Source organism: Sebastes fasciatus, chromosome 18, assembly GCF_043250625.1.
Source record: "Sebastes fasciatus isolate fSebFas1 chromosome 18, fSebFas1.pri, whole genome shotgun sequence".
NCBI classification, from domain to species: domain Eukaryota; kingdom Metazoa; phylum Chordata; class Actinopteri; order Perciformes; family Sebastidae; genus Sebastes; species Sebastes fasciatus.
The window spans coordinates 10,612,592-10,631,539 of record NC_133812.1 but is presented as its reverse complement, the minus strand read 5'-3'; the positions used below and the strand labels follow the sequence as shown (position 1 = coordinate 10,631,539).

Genomic DNA, 18,948 nt, shown 5'->3' with positions numbered 1-18,948 from the left:
GAAAATAACACGTCAAATTACTACTTTAAAATATTATGACTTTATTCTCATAATACTATGACTTCTTTTCTCGTAAACCTATGACTTTATTCTCAAAATCTCAGATTCATTTTTTTTCCTAAATGTGGCCCTAATACTCTGTCGTACCGTTGTACCGTCATACAATAGACCAACAACAATGATAAATAAAATTGAAAAGTTATTCATTTCCACTAATTTTTAAAAAAATTCACAGGGAGCCACTGGAGAGGAGCTAAAGAGCCGCATGTGGCTCCAGAGCCGCAGTTTGCTGACCCCTTGTTTAGGCTGACATTAATCTTTTTAACCAGAATTATGTTTAGCTGAATCACAATGAAGTCAGTTAGCCTATAAGAGGGTAAAGTTAGATTAGATTAGTTATTTTCATTGACATAACTTTTGCTGTGATATATTTTGATGTAAATCAGCAACAGGATGGACACTTTATCTTTAACTGCAAGTGTAAAATAGGAAGGTAGACTTTGGGAAGTTATAGCTAAGTAAAATGCATCTTCTGTGAAAAATGGTGACGGATTTTCGCACGTTATCGCAGTTTCACAAGTGTGTTGGATAACTACAGTGGCCTTCAGGTAACAAAAAAATGTGAAAGGCTCTCTCTAGAGCCAGTGTTTGGTTTGTCCATTCTGGGTTACTGTAGCAACATGGCGTAGCAACATGGCAGACTCAAGCCCCTAGGAAGAGCGCCAGGCTTTGAAGAAAATGTTATTAGTGGCCAAACAGCGGCACTACAACTTCCATGTCCATCACGTGATGCCATTGGGCCCAAAAATACTTTTTCCCGTAGACTTACATTGGGAAAGTACGACGGAGTATTAGGGCCATATTGAGGGGGGGAAAAAACTGAGATTTCGAGAATAAAGTCAAATTTATCACGAGAATAAAGTCGTAATATTACGAGAATAAAGTCATAACTTTATGAAGTTCGTAAATCAGCGGATCATTTTTTTTTAGGTAAATCAACTTCCCAGTATGAACACTTGAATAGCCCTTATTTAAATCATCAGGTCCAAAAAGTTGTAAAATGAACTAATAGCCGAATCCAGAGTTATTTTCCTTCCTCCGTTCATGTGAATGGGACCCAGACCGAGGCTAGAGTGAGGGCTGGGAGGCGAAGTTGAAGGACAACTACTGCACCTGCTCTATCGGCCCAATGTATGCGGAAGATCGCTGGATGATCCGGATACTTTATCACTCGGCAGTCGAGCCATTTTGGCTTCCATGTGCCACTGAGCAACTCTCATAGGAATGAATGAGAGCCCGCCTATAACGCTATATCCAGTTGTCACTTGTCCCGGTCAAAACAGATGCAGCAGAGACAGAGATATCCTAACTTTCCTAACACTAGACCATTAGACATTAGACCCTCCCTGCCAGGCCAAAGCCTACACATTTCAAACTCAGCACTCCCAGTTTGTAGCACAGGCAGTGTAAAAAATTGGCAGTCTTCACACTGACCCAAAATAACCCTGATGACCTCATCAAGGCTGTTTTTTTTCCGACTTTAGAAACTTCCTCCAGAGCCACAGAAGAAATTATACAACTATTTTCACAGGCTAAGTAGTACCCCCAATGACAAGTAAATTGATGTTCATTAGAAAAAATCGATGGAGTATCCCTGCAACCACTGCGGGATGAATTTATTGTTTCCCAATTGCTGTGCCACAGAATACAAAACTAAAAGAAACCTGCTGAACCATTAAAAGGGAAATCTCTCTGATACGGTGCCTGCTCTTGCATTTCTGTGCTTATGAAGACTAAATTGTCTAGACAAGATGTGATGAAAGAATGGTGAGGAAAGAAAGGACACTGTGCTTTTCCTCATCCCTCTAAAGAGGGCACTTTTTTAGGCCATGGTTTTAGGGATAATGTTTGAATAACAATCAGAATTGGACTCTAGATTAAGGTTTAATGTTAGCATTACTCTAGGGTTATGTCTCTGGTTTAGGATTAAGACTGGATTAGGTTTAGATTAGGATATTTAGGGCAAAGTGGAGAGGGCTAAGATTTAAGGCTGTCAGTGATCCTTTCAAGTAGTACAGCATATCTGTAAATGTCTCAATGCATTTATGTGTGTGTCTGCTTAGTGTACCTTCCAAGCAGCACCCTGTGGTCCTCTCCTCTTCTGCTGTCCTGGAGTGCCTCATTAAAGCCCAGTTACAGGACGCCTCCTCCTCCTCCTCTTCTCCGCAGCAGATGGACAGACGCAGGGTGATAATATTCCTGGGAGTTTGTTTATATAACCCAGAGAATCTTATTAAAAAGTCGCTCTCCTTCCATCTTGAACTCAGGGTTAATTAGCTCACTTCCTAGTTGCCGGCATGCACGGAGGCCTCTGAATGGTCACGGTGGTTGTTACGGGCGACCAGGCTTGTCTTATCTCCTGTTGCCTGTTGGGATTCTGCTGAGGAGCTGAGACTGAGAGGGACACAGTATTTATGAAGTCTGAAAAACACACACACACTCACACAAGCAGCGCACTACACACAGCTGAAATATCCCACTATACAGCACATGGAGACAAGCTGTGAGGGCACACATGGCTTCGCAGACATAGTAGGCTTTTACACAGAAAACAACAGGCACGTCACTGACACTCACACAATGTGTAACAAGCTTTGTTTGAAAATGTGTTGAAGATTAAAAACGTGTTAACACTGGGCATGCTCAGAGCAAAATAGTGGCAGCAGATATACCATACTTGAAACTTGTGTGGATTTTTTCAAAATAAAAGTGATTAATTTGACTTTTTAGGCACATGGTGTATCGCACAAACATGCCCACGAACATGTGCACATACTCTATATTCTCATTTGATAAGCTATGACACAAATAGTCTTGCATTGCTGGACAATAGTCCACACTATGTTAGTGCATAGTGATATTAAAGCAAATTTGAATGACTCATAAAGCCTAACAATTCATGATTTCAGTCTTTAAGTGGTGATTCAGTCATGAAAGTGCTCTAATTCATCTCCCTCTTAGGGATATTTCAAAGAAATTGTTACCTAGGAGATGATGAGAAGTAGGTCGTCAAGGCCTTCCCCCTGCCCCTGAGTGTGACATACATACCACACAAGCACACTCGCCTACATACATACAGTACATACATGCCAAGACGCTCCACATTTGCTGCCAAACACACTCTCTATAGCTGGCTTTGGATCAATATTTCACATGTGACCTGCTTTCTTGTGATGCAGTTATTTAATTTTCAACACATTTTTAGTCTCTATTGTCCTCTTATTCTCCGGCATCATTATCCTGTCTTTGCTATGTTACAAAGACTGTGGGTTAAAGGGGACCTATTATGCTTTTGTGCTTTTTCCCTTTCCTTTATCGTGTTGTATAGCTGTTTGTGAATGTAAAAGGTCTGCAAAGATACAAAGCCCAAAGTCCACGCCAAAGGGAGTTATTCTCCCCCACAGAAACACTGCTCCTGAACTGCCTGAAACGCATTGCTTGAAGTCCCGCCTTTTCTTCTGCAACGTGGTGATGTCACCAAGTAACACATTTTCATAATACCTTCCTAGCGGCTAGTTTGGCACGTCCTCAAACAAAGCTAGTTAGAGCGGAGCTGGAGTGGAGTCCAAAGAGTTTGGTTTGATTTGGTTGACCAATCACAAGAGTGGGCCAGCTGACCAATCAGAGCAGACTGGGCTTTTCGGGAAGGGCAGGAGCTCGAACGGAGCGTTTCAGACAGAGGGTGAAAAGAAGTGCTGCCGCACAGCCGGTATGAGATAAATAAAGTGTTTTTTGAACATTAAAGCATGCAAACATGTTCTAGTAGAAACGCAAAATACAAGTAGGAACCTGAAAACAAGCATAATAGGTCCTCTTTAACAATGAAATCTCTATTTCAAGTAAAAATAAGAAAGCATGACGAGACAATGACAAGTGACACATTTGAAGGCAAACAAAATGCAAACAAAACCCGCAAAAGGAGAAAAAAAAGACATAAGACAATAGACCTACTGAGGAACTGTTTGATAACTCAATACAAGAAGGTGATGGAAAAGCAAAAAAAAAGTAAAAGACAATAAAAGGATGTATGAATGACATACAGTACACGTACACATACACATACACAAAACATAAAATACGTACAAATAAAATCACAATTCTATTCAATGACAAATCAAAAGACACACAACTCCACTCCAGCAAAGTACAATAATAGCCACATTTATTTTAATTACAGGCAAATTCCCTTTACACTATATATTTTTTTTATCAACTTCATATTTTATCCTTTATGTCATACATACATTTACATTTCCAGAGTGCATACACGTTAAGTTGATGAGAAGGGGAGGGGGACTTTTAAATAAAGTGTTTCAAGACTAAAAAGGAGGATGCCTCGCATTTCTTATGAGACGCATGTCAAATACTGCTCATCACAAGCATTACTCAGTAGTGGTACTGTACTTCAAAGTGCACACGGCCTATTCAATATCAGACAGCTTCATATAATATAATATAATGGCGATTTAAACAATGATGCATTTCACACATTCAACATCAAACAAGGCAAACCTATTCAAAGGCACAGGACTCTCACATCAACATCGTCTTTTTAAAAAGTAGTTTGTACTTACATGTCAGGTAATCCTTCACATTCAACTTTTTTTTTTTTCTCAGCTGAAATATGATTCGATATCAAATGACCCGTGAGTTAAATGGCACTGGACAGTTACAGTAAGGAAGTCAAAAACACTTCCTCGTGGTTACTGAATAGACAGTTTCTTACATAAAGAGGAAATAGTCCAGTTATTTATTAGATCGTGTTAACGCTGGTGTTTCACAGATATAAACTGAGCGTTTGGGCGTCTATTTGAACATAACTGAGCTATTTCCCACACTTCAAACTACAGCTACCAATTGTGGGTGATAATAATGCCAGTGGACGACATACTTCCTGTGGTCCCGTGCATCTGCTCTGTGTACTGGGGAACTGCACACACATCCCACTGTAGGTACACAATGAACCGGTTAAGAGGAAGGCCACTTCTATAAAACTACAGCAGGATCCTCTTCTTCTGTTTGAATATCCTGTTTTCACCCTTTCAGTTCAAGCGGACAAAGGTAAAGAACACAATGTGCGACCAGTTAACTTGAGCCAGCTACTGTCGGATCTATGAAAAGGTGTGTGGTTACTTATTTTAGTCCCATCCAGCTCACGCCACAGTGATGTATCAAGCCGCACTGGCTCCACACTGTTTTGCAGGTTTAGTTTAAACGTTTCCGAGAAAATAGATTTACATTTAATAAACATCTCTGCTACAGAGCTACCGTAACATTTACAGTTGTTCAAATACATGCAGATACTGTACAACACACGTTCTCTTCACTTCCTCTCTGGGCAGAATTGCCACACAAACAACTAGCCTAACCAAAAAAAGAAGAATGACACCGCATAATGTTACCATGCCAGATATCATACAAACTAAATAATGGTTAAAAAAGTGATGGGTTTTAAAACAAAATAGCAGCAACACATAGGCTTTAGTTCTGTGAGAACAAAATCGAGAACCAGCAAGCCACCAGTACCTCTGGGTTAAAGAAACAGAGTTACAGAGTTACATAGTTACGTAGGGAGCCGTCAGTGCAAATAAGTACGGGTGAATCTAAATCTTATAAAGATGGAAGCTTTAAAGGCTGAATATGCAGTGGCTTCTTTTACAGTACAAGTTGACTCCACTTAAATGACAACGTCCACTGTAAGTAAATTCAAAACCTTGGCACCACACACCTCACTAACCACCACTACTGTCAATATCATGATAATAAAAAGTAATAAAAAGAAACTACTCTCTGTGCAATAGTTCAAGTAAGTTATTTCCTGCAAAAAGTTAGTGCTTTGTAACACATCCTGTGGCCGTACCGAAAGAGACGACAACATAAAGATAACATATAAATACACAAAAAGGTACTATTTACATGAAACGGTTCTCCGGACAAGACTGCACTCTACGCAGAGAGGACCTCTACTCACCAGTTCAGGCTCAGATTTGATCTAATCCTCCCATTGGTTAAAATTAGGACCAAAGTCGGGGCAGTCTCGTCCTAGATCTGTGGTCACAAACACATCCACCAATCAGTGTCCCAGTGTGAAGCAAAGCGCCGAGGTTAAATCTCTAAAGGGGCGTGTCGTAGACTCGTTCCGACGAGCCGTCCTCCGTGTCGTCCTCCGAGTGCGACGCCTTGTGGTTGAGCTTCTCGGTCGTTGAGGAGGCAACGAGGTTTCCGTGGACACCGTCGTCGCTAAGCTTGGCCTTGCTGCTGTCCTGAACAAACTCTTGGATCTCCACGGGTAGCCGGCGGAATTTGTCCTGGTACTCCTGGTCCAGATCGCTCTGCAGCTGTGGAGGAAGAACATACACGTCAGCCACGAATTCTTCCATGAGCAAGAAAGATACAACTAGAAGATCAAAGCTGTAATTTGAAATGTGTTCAATACATTTCATGATGTTCATAAAGACAGAAAACAGAGCAGATTGTGCCAATATGGTCACACATCTAACTTTTTAGTCACATTAATTTATGACAAGAACATCAAATCCCTGCAGAGGTTGTGGAAACTAAATAAGTAATTCTTTCCCCAGTTTCACAAGCTAGCCAATGTTCCCTTGAGCAAGACTCTTAACTATTTTCCATTTCAGTTGAGCTGCTCAACAGCCAACAGTAGAAGATAGTGGTTATACTGGGATAATATGGCATGATCATTTCGTACATAAAGGCTATAAAAGCGGATTTGAAAACTGAACAGCTTATCATTCATCACTCATTTGCATCCATTCCTCTGCAGGCAAAGTAGGAGGAGAATAAAGTGAACAATCAGCTATGGAAAACACTCAGTAACAACCACATGTCGTGGACCTGTTGAGTACAGGCACAACAGCAACTTTCAGGCTATTTTTATTGCATGAAACTCGCAAAAATGTTATCCCTTTACATGAGATGCACATTTTCTAATTGTTTGTCTTCCTCGACAACGTGGTTTTTAGCAGCCACACCCTCAAATCTTGTCAGTTTTCTTGAACACATCAACAAACTAGATCTACCGCCATGTGGTTGTTTGCCTCCGCCAACCAGTCAAGTTGCATTTTGCATCCATGTCTGTGCAAAATGTCATGACTTCATCATTTTATCCTGTTAGACATTTGTGTGAAATTGTAATAATTAGCCTATGAATGAAAGAGTTATGGCCAAAAACGTGTTTTGTGAGGTCATAGTGACCTTTGACCATCAAAATCTAATCAGTTCATCCTTGAATCCAAGTGGAAATTAGTACCTAATTTGAAGAAATTCCCTCAAGGCGTTGCTGAGACATCACATTCATGAGATTGGGACGGACAAAAGGTCACAGTGACCTTTGACCTTCCAAATCTAATTAGTTCATCCTTGAGTCCTAGTGGACATTTGTGCCAAATTTGAAGAAATTCCCTACAAGCGTTCCCGAGATATCGCGTTCACGAGATTGGTCGGGCATATGTATGGAGGGACAACCGGAAAACATAATGTCTCCGGCCACGGCGGTTGCCAGCGCAGAGGCATAAAAAAAAAAGAGTATTGTAAATAGTTCCTGCTTGTAGCTACTTCACCATGCAACCATAATGTAACTAGATAGAGAGATATACAGATAGAGGTTGCTAGATAGAGATACAGATTTCCATGCCATGCTGGCATAAATGAAAATCAATAGCTACTAGGAATTCGGAAAAGCAATCCAACAAAATTAGGGTATGCTTTGGAAGCTTGACAAATCATGCCCTATGGAGTTTTCTTGTAATTAACAAAATGTATATTTATTCAGACTTTCTAACCAAAATACTATGTGTATATCCTTGTCAACTAACAAATGTGTCAAATGAATTTCCTTTCTCACAAAACTTCTTAAAAATATTTTAAATCCTGCATTGTTTACCTATCTATACTTGCAATCTTCTTATTCCCTGTCTTTCCTGGCCCTTTGGGGTGACTTGTGCGTTACCAACAACTGCTGATCAGTGAAATAGCTTGAAACTCTCAGCAAGAATTGGGATTGCGTTGTATTGTAATGTGAAGTGCACAACACAACAAGTCGTGAAAACGCGCTGCTAGTACGGTACCTTTAAGCAACAATAGTAAATGTTAGTCCAATATTCACATTCATTTTAGCTGTGTTTTGCTTTCCACCAACTCCTGAGGGAAATATCTGTCTCTTTGGCTGCTAAATGCTCCACTATATTCACCAGCTAGTTGCTAACTCTGTTTATTTGCTGTTTGAGTGGTGTTCATCAGAACTTTTTCAGTTGAAAACAGCTGGCTGCTGTGTCTGGAAATGACGCTGATGAGAGCTGTGAGGGTGAATCAAACTGTTGGTTGGGTTGTTGTGAGTCCTAACCAAAACAGTGGGCTGAAAGACGCTAAAACGCACCGGAGAGCTGAAGAGAATAATTCTCACTATGAGTGACCCCTTTCACATTATACATAGGCACGTGACCCATTGTTTATATACAAATACTGATTACAGATTATTTCAAATAGGAAATCTGCTTTGTTCCATAATTTACAATAAAGACTGAAAAGAAGATAGATAAGTGATGGCCTTGAAACCTGACATTCAGCACTGAACAGGTACCTTGGTCCGCTGACGTAGACCAGGATCTCCCCTGTTTCCAGGTATATACTCTCCCCTCCCCTCACCGAGAAGTAGAAAGGAGAAGCTGTTTTCTCCCAGGCATAGACGCCCCCAATGATTACAGATGACAAGATTGTATTCATTTCATTGTGAGCCAATAATTGCTGTAATGCTGATTTCTCTGTTTAACTACCCGGCTGGCTCCCACGGGAGAGCAGTAATTAAAAGAAAAGCCGGTAAGATGAATGGTGTCAGAGTCTCGCAGCTCAATACAGTCACGTCAGCATTATGAGAGATCGACAATACCTGCGAGTTCTGAGAGGATTCATCTGGGATCCATATTTCATCTGAGAGGCCTTTGTTAATCGACTGAGGGCCGACTTCAGACTCAGGGCCAACTTCCAACTCAAAAGTAAACAAATAACAATCTTAATAGAAAATGCATCATGGACTCACTCAGAGGAAGGTCGAAAATACTGATGCTGTAAATCTACAAAATGTTTGAGACTTAAACGCACTCCTGCACATTCTTCAGATAGAGAAAGCTACGAAACAAAAAAGCGGAACTCTCTGAGATTAACTAATCTACATCTATCTTCCAATCAATACGGCGGTCACGAAATTCACAGCTGGCAGGGAGGAGCCCTGAATCGTTCAAGAAATATTCATAAGAACATTCAAGAATGAGTGAGATGAGAGGAGAGGAGAGGAGAGGAGAGGAGAGGAGAGGAGAGGAGAGGAGAGGAGAGGAAAGGAGAGGAGAGGAGAGGAGAGGAGAGGAGAGGAGAGGAGAGGAGAGGAGAGGAGAGGAGAGGAGAGGAGAGGAGATAGAATGAAGGTCAAGGACTGCCGCCCTGCTCTTTGTCGACTTTCTAATTTTCTGCCCTCTCCACTTCAGTTTATGAGATGGCACATCCATTTCATTTAAGAGTGCTGCATTGCAGAATGAGAAAACCTGAGTGTTACAGAGCACTTGCCTTCAAAGCACTTTGATACATTGCTATAATGTAAATTAGATTGATATTAGATCCTGTAGTTTATGATTCTGTATGCAGACTGGGTATCAAACCTCCAGTACTGACCAAAATGTGTCCATACTAGTATGGAGTATCAAAAACTGTCAAATATCACAATTTGACATTGAATGTTTGCTCAGATTCTTGGGCTTGTTTACTTATTATTTGATCAGATACTTCCTGATCTAAATCAATATTTTTTTTAATTTTTATTTTTGACTATATTTTACTTAGACAAAGCTCTGTATTTAATACTGTTGAATTGAGAAGTTTGGCATATTTCGTTGAATAAAAAAATGGTTGAAAACATGTTCGAAATACCAACACGAAGGTACTGAAATAGTGTTGTTTAAGTAAATCATGCCGAACCTCAGTTAAAGTAGATCTCCCCTAATTATAGCAGAGACTAAAGCTCAAATGTTTAAAGTTGCGAGCAGAATTGCCGAAAAAGTGAAGTTTACTGCTGTGCCCTGTCTGAGCCTGTCAGAGGCTGTGGAAATAATTTTGAAAAATAACTGGTATTCATTAGTTTAACACCTCAGTTTCACAGTCTGTTGCCATAAAAATGTAGGCACAGATAACTCCACCAGATATCCACAGGTTCCTTTTCCCTTTTGTCATCTGTATATACCACTGCTACTTGTCTGTTAATCTCTATAAACAGATTCTGCATTCACACGTAGAATCTGTAGGCAACGGGACAAGATTTTGGTATTGGAAGCTTTCTGGTTTCTATTTGTAGTCTGAGTAGTATTGACCAATCCCGTTCAAGTAGGCTTTGGTTGAATGCAGGTAAACAGTCCGTGTGGAGAGCATTGGCCGAAATGCAATCTGGGAACTCGCCGGCTATCGTCTGAGGATGATTTCGCTTTTTATTGGTTTAAAATTAGCTTGTAAACTGGCTACTTGTGAAACAATCCAGTCGTAGGCTACATGTCGTCTCTCAACTCCAACTCCAGTCTCGCATCTCAAGTTGCTAATTGGACTGTTAACAATGAGCAGTGCTCGGAAAAGGAAGTCTTGGCCTGGATATCTGCTGGAACCCCAGAAATATAACGCCTTGCCACCAGAGGCTTATCCATCGTCAGACCGATAGCGGATTGGTTTCAAGATTGCTTGTCTGTGCAATCAAATTTCACTATAAAACCTTAACCATATTATCAAAATGAAAGTGAGCGCACTGACAAGTAAAATGTCAAACTAGAGTCAAGTGCAGACAGCTGGATAACACCTAATAGCTACTGTAGTTGATGCTGTCTGTCTTTGTGTGAAATGAAGGAGCTTTTGACTTGTGTCTTTCTAATGTCTTGAGTGATACAGCGGAGCCACTAAAGCCCCCACCAAGCACAGCTTCTTAAGGTCACCTTCACTGGAATATTCCTTTCTCTCTCTCTCTCTCTCTCTCTCTCTCTCCGTCTCTCTCTTTCTTTCTCTTTTTCTTTCTCACTCTCTCAGTGGGTCTCACAGAGCGGACATCCAGCCCATCACAACCAGATGGCTAAATATGCACCGCAGCTCGTCTCTCTCTCTCCCTGCTCTGCACTGCGCATGACCTACTTAGGGGTGGGACAGTCTGCACACCAAGTGTGTGTGCATGTATGTGTGTGCGTGTGCATGTACATGCGCAGCTTGCCTTTACCCTGCCTGCTGAGGCACAAACACCCTCTGATTAAAGCTGTCATCTTTCTCCCATCTGATGACACTCTGGCACATGTGAAGGAGGTGGGAGGAGCGGGGGGGCAGATGAGTCTTAGGGGTAGTTCTCAGAAAGATGTACGCATGTTATGTGTGTGTGTGTGTGTCCTCTGCATGTAATCAACAGCTCAGAGGCGGACACCAACGGCCGTCTGTTAGAGTTGGGGTGCTGAGCGATGAGGACAGCACTTCAACTTTCACCAAGGGGACAGTTTGAGTTATAAAAAATCCCAAGGATTGATAGAAAAATGGTTGGATTAGAGAACAGACTGCTAGACCGACAATCTTTTGAGAGTTTCCCCCCAATCTATGGCTTTATCAGCAACTTCCATCTGACATCTTATCAGTTTGGCAGTGAGGAGATTAGAGGAAATAAAGTGAAGGCATTAGTGAATCTTACTCCTCAGGCTTCCTGAGGCCTGTACAACGAAGCAGGATTTGGGGTTAGCGAGGTAACTTTAGGTTTAACCCTGGGTTGTATGTCCTATGACGGTGGTTCACTTCTTACCGGAGTAGATCGCCACAACTTATGCTGAACACCTAACCTGCTCCGGAGCAGAGGTTTTGTTCAAGTTAAGAGATCAACTCGTATCAAAGCACCGCATACTGACCAATCACAGCTCAGTGCGCGGCTCGTAAAATAATATTACACAAATACGGAGACATTCAAGACATTATCCAGGCTTAAAGCAACAGTTTAAACAGACAAATGCAGGAAGGACAGCTGGCAAAACATGTGTAAATCAATAGGCTTATGTCACTGCCCCATCTACAGCACGATACGACTATAATGTGTATACCCCTTTAAATTCATGTGGTTCTTACATGTATTCTTATGGCATGTATGACAATGTTTTTGCCTTATTCTTTCAGCTGCAAACCCAACGGTGTGAAACGGACTTGGGAGCAAATAAAAAAATAAATATAAAAACAAAATTCAAAGCAGTAAGTAGGCTTACTTTCATAAAAATTGTCATATACGCTATAATCTCCCCAAGGAGATCAATCAAGTGTCTTCTCTTGTACAAGAATTAAGGCTGTCAAAGTTAATGTATAATGTAATAAAGCGTTAACGCAAATTCGTTTTAACGCCACTAATTTCTTTAACGCTTTAACACAACAATTTTTAGGTTGTAGCGGGCTCAGTTTCAAAGCTAGAGTGAAGATACTGGTATCATTTGAAACTAGAATATAAGGAATCCATTGGTACCAGCCAAGTCATACTAGCTTGTTGCGAAGGAGGCTAAATAACGCTCTAAACTTACACTAAATTTCGGTCAGAAAAATCTGGCATGGCCATCTTCAAAGAGGCCCCTTGACCTCTGACCTCAAGATATGTGAATGAAAATGGGTTCTATGGGTACCCACGAGTCTCCCCTTCACAGACATGCCCACTTTATGATAATCAAATGCAGTTTGGGGCAAGTCATAGTCAAGTCAGCACACTGACACACTGACAGCTGTTGTTGCCTGTTGGGCTGCAGTTTGCCATGTTATGATTTGAGCATATTTTTGTATGCTAAATGCAGTACCTATGAGTTTCTGGACAATATTTGTCATTGTTTTGTGTCGTTAATTGACTTCCAATAATAAATATAATAATAATAATTTGTGTTTAGTCGTGATTAACTATGGACAATCATGCAATTAATTGCGATTAAATATTTTAATCAATTGACAGCCCTAAATAAGAATACATATAAGCAGCAACACATCCATTTAACAAAATACACAATATATAATATAGTCCGATCGACTCGTGCTTTAGATGGGACAGTGATATTATAAGTCTGTTAATTTACACATTCATACAGTCTGTGATTTTTTGCCAGCTGTCCTTCCTGCATTTGTCAGCTTCAACTCTCGTTGCTTTTAGTCTGGATTACGTGTTTAATTTCCATGTTTGTGATTAGTCGTAGGCTGCAGACACCTCCCCTTTCATGTGAACGCGCTCATAGCCAGATTGAGAAACCCTGGGTTGATTTACGAGTTGATAACCACCGTCGTAAAACCGCTTAGCGTGATCGCGGTTGTTAGGATTAGTTAAACCAGATAATGAGAACATATCCTGGGTATGTTGAACTAGTACATAGTACAGGCCTCTGGACCTGGTGGAGCTGGTTTGGTTAGTTTTTGTCATGCTAAAAAAATTTTGAATTCTGATATGCGACATCAAAAGAATCAAAACTTTGAACTGTAATGAGGTCAACTGTGATGCTTCAAGACTAGTCAACAAACTGGTTGAAAAGTCGTTTTGAAACTGAACACCCGCGACAAAAACAAAGATAGGTGTACAAAATTGTACATTTGCTTGTTTATTCTGTGCTTTTGCATTATGTTATGTTGCATGCATATATCACTGTATACACGTGTGAGTGTGTGGTCCAGTTCCTGTTTGGACACCAACCAGCAGCAGCTATCCAGCCAGCTTTCAAAACTGTCCCTCATCTCTGAAGACCTGTCATCTGTCAACAAACCGCACACACATTTCTGCCTTTCTTAAAATACAGCACTCAGTGACCTTCTTCACCAGCTGTCCTCGTTTTGAGGAGCTATCAAGGGAAGAAGAGAAGGCCTCCAAAGAGCCAAATTAATTCTTTGCTTTGAGCGGTGACATAACGCCTGCTGCAGCACCACAAAAAAAGCCTTCGACCCGGCAACGCGCGCATAGCTCACGCTAACCGTGCCTCGTCGTACAGCCACAATAAGGAGGTCTAAGGGAGATGGGTGCTTTTCTGTCTTGCCTTTGAATGTTGAATGTTTTAGGTAGCCGCTGCTCTTATTCCTATTCCTGACCTTGAGATATATTGCATATCCAAACACAGCCCAATTAGGCTAAAACCAAGCTCCCATATCCAAGAGATGAGACAGGGTCACCACCCTGTCAGCACTACAGGCTTTTAGAAGAAAAAGAAGCTTCGCCGTGCAATGCATGTAAGATGTGTGTGTGTGTGAGGGAGCAAGGAAAGGAAACGCCATTCCTTCATTGACATTCTTTCCACTGTATTGGTCATAACTATGAAAATGAACTGCGGCAGCCCGATCCAAGAGGATGAGCGACACGGGTAATGTAAGAGAGAGAGAGACTCAGAATTGGCTGCATGCTACATTTCCATCAGCTATCACTCTTTCTGCGTGTGTGTGTCAGTGCCCTTTCCCGACTCCTCTCAAATAAGTCATCTGTTGTTTTGCATTGGTTTTTCTTAGATTCCTCTCTTCAGGTTCAGGAATTTAAAATGACCCTCCTGCATACCTCCACCATGCATACAGTAATGAGTGTTTCCCCTAAAAGGATTGGTTCAAAAAGGAAAGGCTAGCTGTGAAATGTGCTTGGTGGTATCTTGATGTTTTTAAGTCAGATGTGGATGCTAAATAAAAGATGTTGCATTTGTATATCACTGTGAAATGAAAGTTATTTATATAATTACTATGGACAAACAAGTAAAATTATTTTTTTAGAGTCAGTTTTATCATTTTCGTTAAAACCTGCATTCATTAATTTTTTGGCCACTTGGGGGCAGCAGAACAAGCTCTAAACAAAAAACAGACATATCATCACCTTATAAAGTTGATATGATAAACTGCTGCCTACTAACAGGTCCTGCAGACACAGAGCAACAAGCATCCATTTGGAGATATGTTTCTTTTAGCTCTGATTTGGTTTCCACCATAGACTGTATACAGTATGTAGATGGACGACGCGTCTCCACTTCCTCCTACTGTACAAAAGTGACGCCAAAAAATACCAGATATGGGTGATGCCATCTAGAGATTTTGACGTCATTTGGAGCCAGAGTCTGCACAGTAGTGATCAGGCAGGGGAGACGCGGTATCGAGGTCCCGCCCACACACGCCCCAGCCAATCACGAGCCGAGCACGATCGCAGCTTGTTAGCGTTAGCCACCTAGCTGCTACGTTTGCAGCACGGTAGCTGTTTGACTAGAAAGACACAACAACTCACCATAATATCTCTAAAACTACATTTATGATCAAATTGATACATGTTCTATTACACAGACTCGAGACGGTTATGGAAAGTTAAAGTTACATCTCCTCTCTTGTACAATTCCCGAGCCTCAATCATGACGTCTCACCCACTTTTTATGGCATCAAATAACTAATTGAAACCAAACTTATCAGAAAAATTAACACTTCACCAAACATCAGCATGATAAGAACTATCTAAAATGACAGAATGTATACTTTGACTTTTTAGTGTGGCCCATGTCCCAACCGCTAACATGGGGGGGGCGGGGTTTATGACCTATACTGCAGCCAGCCACCAGGGGGCGATAGAGATGTTTTGGCTTCACTTTCGGGCAGCTGTTATGTCGTCCATCTTTATAAACAGTTTATGGTTTCCACCAACTCCTGAGGGAAATATCTGGCTATTTAGCTGCTTAATGCTCCATTACGTTCACCAGATGGTTGCTAACTTTGTATGGCTGCCGTCTGGTGCAGGGCAGGTAGCATAAAGTGGGTTTATCAGAGCTTTTTTCCTGAAAACAGCTGCCTGCTGCTTCTGGAAACAAAACAGTGCGGACCATTGAAAGACTGAACCGCAGGGTCAGGTGATAATTCTCTGTGGGTTCATCAGTACAAGCAACCCCTTTCACATTACACATTTGATCCATTGTTAATACATAAATATTGATTAGTGCAGCTAACCCTGCTGCGGAATTTGCTTACTCCTGACTTCTCTTTTGCTCCATTATCTGAATAATGTCCTCATACTGCTGTAAAGCAATCCAGCTAATTTCTTGGAAAATCTAATTTGGTGGTACAAAATCGAACATGTAGTTTTAAGACTAGCAGTAAATGTTCTTCAACAGTCTTAGTTATTTAATCTTTCAAAAAATAAAACAGTAATACTTTTAGTTTTGGTAAAATGCTACATCCAAGTTGACTTTTCTCATGTACTCAAATGCCTCCAACAAACTTTTTCACATTCTTCCATTCCTCTCCCTCACATAATCAGGTACCAAAGTCTTTCGTTGTTCTCACCTCCTATGAAAGGTGACTCATGCTGAAGCCAGAAACCTCCAAACTATACTGCGGAGAGAAAAGTTTCCAGCAGGAGTTTGGTAGTGAATGTTCCTTAGACAGAGCATAACCCTGGAGAGCTTCATTAGCACATGTAGGCATACATAATGAACACTCGTGCACTGATCTAAAATAGGAGCTAGCATAATAGAGCACAAGAGTAACCAAGCGTGCAACAAGTACGCGCACTCACACATACACAATGGATTTTACTTTGCTACCTCTGGTTTGCACTCAGTGTTCCCTGTGGGAATCGCATATGTGTGTGTGTGTGTGTGTGTGTGTATGGGAACAAGTGCATTATTGATGCAAACCCGGCAGGCAGAGATGATGCAGCTCAAAGTCTGTGATGAGGGAACATAGTGGCGACCCCTACATCACCCAATGAGAGGGGTGAGGCATAGAAAGCAACAGAGGGAGAGAGAGGGCGGCCACATACTTGCTTTCTCCTCCAACCTGTTTGCTCCCCCTCTCTTCATCCCTCCCTCCTCCCTCCTCCTCCTCCTCTTCCCGCTGCTTTCTTCCACCTCCAGTAACCATCCCCGGGATTGCGTCATGAGCACTCAGTTCCAAATTAACAGATTGCAGAGAGTCATGAAGAGGATATGAGCGGCGGGGAGGAGGGGGGCAGGGGAGGGAGAGTGGGGGACCCGAGTTTCCATGACGACCGCACAGGACTCCTGCTTGTCGAACGAACGGGTGTGTGTGTGTGCGCGCATATATGTGTGTGGTTCAAGGCTTGCACAGTGGGGAGACACCATCTGATTTTTTTTTTTCATCGAAGTAAGAAAGAATCAGCAAGTCGCCAACGTAATAACGTGCGTTCACACCACACTCACACACACGCCAACGCACACTGTGGTGAAACATATGGCCTTCATACTCTCTTTCACAGCCAAAGAAGGGTGTAAGTGTGTGTGTGTGTGTGTGTGTGTGTGTGGGCATGACTAGTACAGAGGAATTACAATATGGCCTGGTAAGCCTTTAGTACGGAGGCTGAGATGGAGTCCTTGTTACAAGATGTCTGTCTTATCCGTCCTTTTTGGTTCAAAAAGTGGATCTGACCATATTTGGGATGGTGGAAGAAAGAAGCCTTAACAGGTTCAACATATTCTCAACATATTCTCCTTTTTGGTTCGTGTTCCTACGAATGTCCAGCAACACGTGTCAATTTAAGCTTGTTAACGTGCATACAGTCTTTTCAAAATAAACTTCAGTTTTCACAGTAAACAACTTCCTTAGGTTTAGGCAACAAAACGACTTAGTTAGGTTTAGGAAAAGATTGTGGTTTGGCTTAAAATAACTCTGGAAGTGGGGTTACTTAAGTATGTAACTTACTTGACAAATAAATCAACGTAGACTTCTGGTTTCACAAGAGACACGAACGCCGGCCTCCTGGGTGAAAATTATTTTTTGACCAACCCATCCACCTCGACCTCCTCCCTATGTGGCGTTCACACAAATTGCTTTGAGGGATATACACAAATTACAGTGCATTCGTTTCGTAAGTATAGCTACGAACAGTGTGTGAGACCAGCGTCAACAGGTTAGATATACAAAGCTTAAAGTCAAACCATATTAGCTCCAATTTAATATAAGAAATGGATTTGTTAAGAAAAGGTTTCAAAAGGCCCTTCTTTGAATCAATTTTCACTTATCTCATTTAGCTCACTCCCTCTGTGTGGCTTTGACATATTGATAAAAACTCAATCACAATCAACATGAGGTGTGAGTAATCTAAGGTGGACATATGGCAATGTGAACTTGACCATGTGGCCACAAGTAACAAGAGAAGATGCAAAGAAGCAATAGAGGAGTGCCGGAACAGCGTTGGTCATCGTGCTGGGCCCGGCTGACCCCTGGGGGGCATTCTGATTGGATCATTAGCAGGAAAGTGGCACCAGAGTGCACACGCTGGGAGTGACGACAAACCTCGCCATGTCTCTTTTTTTCTCTTGGAACGACCTGCCAGATGAGATAAGGCTCGCAGAATCAATAATCTCTGTTAAATTATTTCCCGAAACCCATTTTTATAGACTTGCTTTTACGTCACGTCGTCCTTTTATCGTCTTTTTATCGTTTTTTTATCGTCTTTTTATTGTCTTTTTATTGTTTTATTTTCTTATAGCTTTTTTCCTTTTCTTTGTATTTATTTAATTGATATGTTTTATTGTTTTTATCTGTTGTACAGTTTTATCTGTTTGGCCTCACTGTTTGGCTTTTAGCTGTCATATTGCTTTGAATCGCGCTTTTGCTTGCTTGTCTGTCAAAGCACTCTGTAAACTCTGTTTTTTAAAGTGATATATAAATAAAATAGAGATGTCAATCGATTACAATATCTAATCGCAATTAACCGCATGATTGTCCATAGTTAATCGGGATTAATTGAACATTTTTTATCTCTTCAATATGTACCTTAAATGGAGATTTGTTAACTATTTAATACTTTTATCAACATGGGAGTGGGCAATATGATTACTTTATGCAAATGTATGTATATATTTATTATTGGAAATCAATTAACAACACAAAACA

At 41.2% G+C, this 18,948-nt stretch overlaps 2 protein-coding genes across 3 annotated transcripts in view; both read right to left on the bottom strand.

Annotated features, from left to right (window-relative positions):
- plcb4b (phospholipase C, beta 4b) overlaps positions 1-4,697 on the bottom strand; it is an 89,311-nt gene extending 84,614 nt beyond the window's left edge. Inside the window, exons 1-2 of the mRNA XM_074615712.1 lie at positions 4,635-4,697; positions 2,129-2,454 (exon numbers count right to left, since the gene is read on the bottom strand). The gene's annotated coding sequence lies outside the window, so the exon portion shown is untranslated. The remainder of the gene's footprint in view (positions 1-2,128; positions 2,455-4,634) is intronic.
- A 1,332-nt stretch (positions 4,698-6,029) lies between these two features.
- Positions 6,030-18,948, bottom strand: part of plcb1l (phospholipase C beta 1-like) — a 138,627-nt gene continuing 125,708 nt past the window's right edge. The window contains exon 33 of one of the 2 annotated variants that reach the window (XM_074615709.1): positions 6,030-6,398. In XM_074615709.1, the coding sequence (XP_074471810.1) occupies positions 6,174-6,398 (225 nt within the window). In that variant the 3' untranslated portion in view covers positions 6,030-6,173. The remainder of the gene's footprint in view (positions 6,399-18,948) is intronic. The other variant, XM_074615711.1, reaches the window with a different exon arrangement.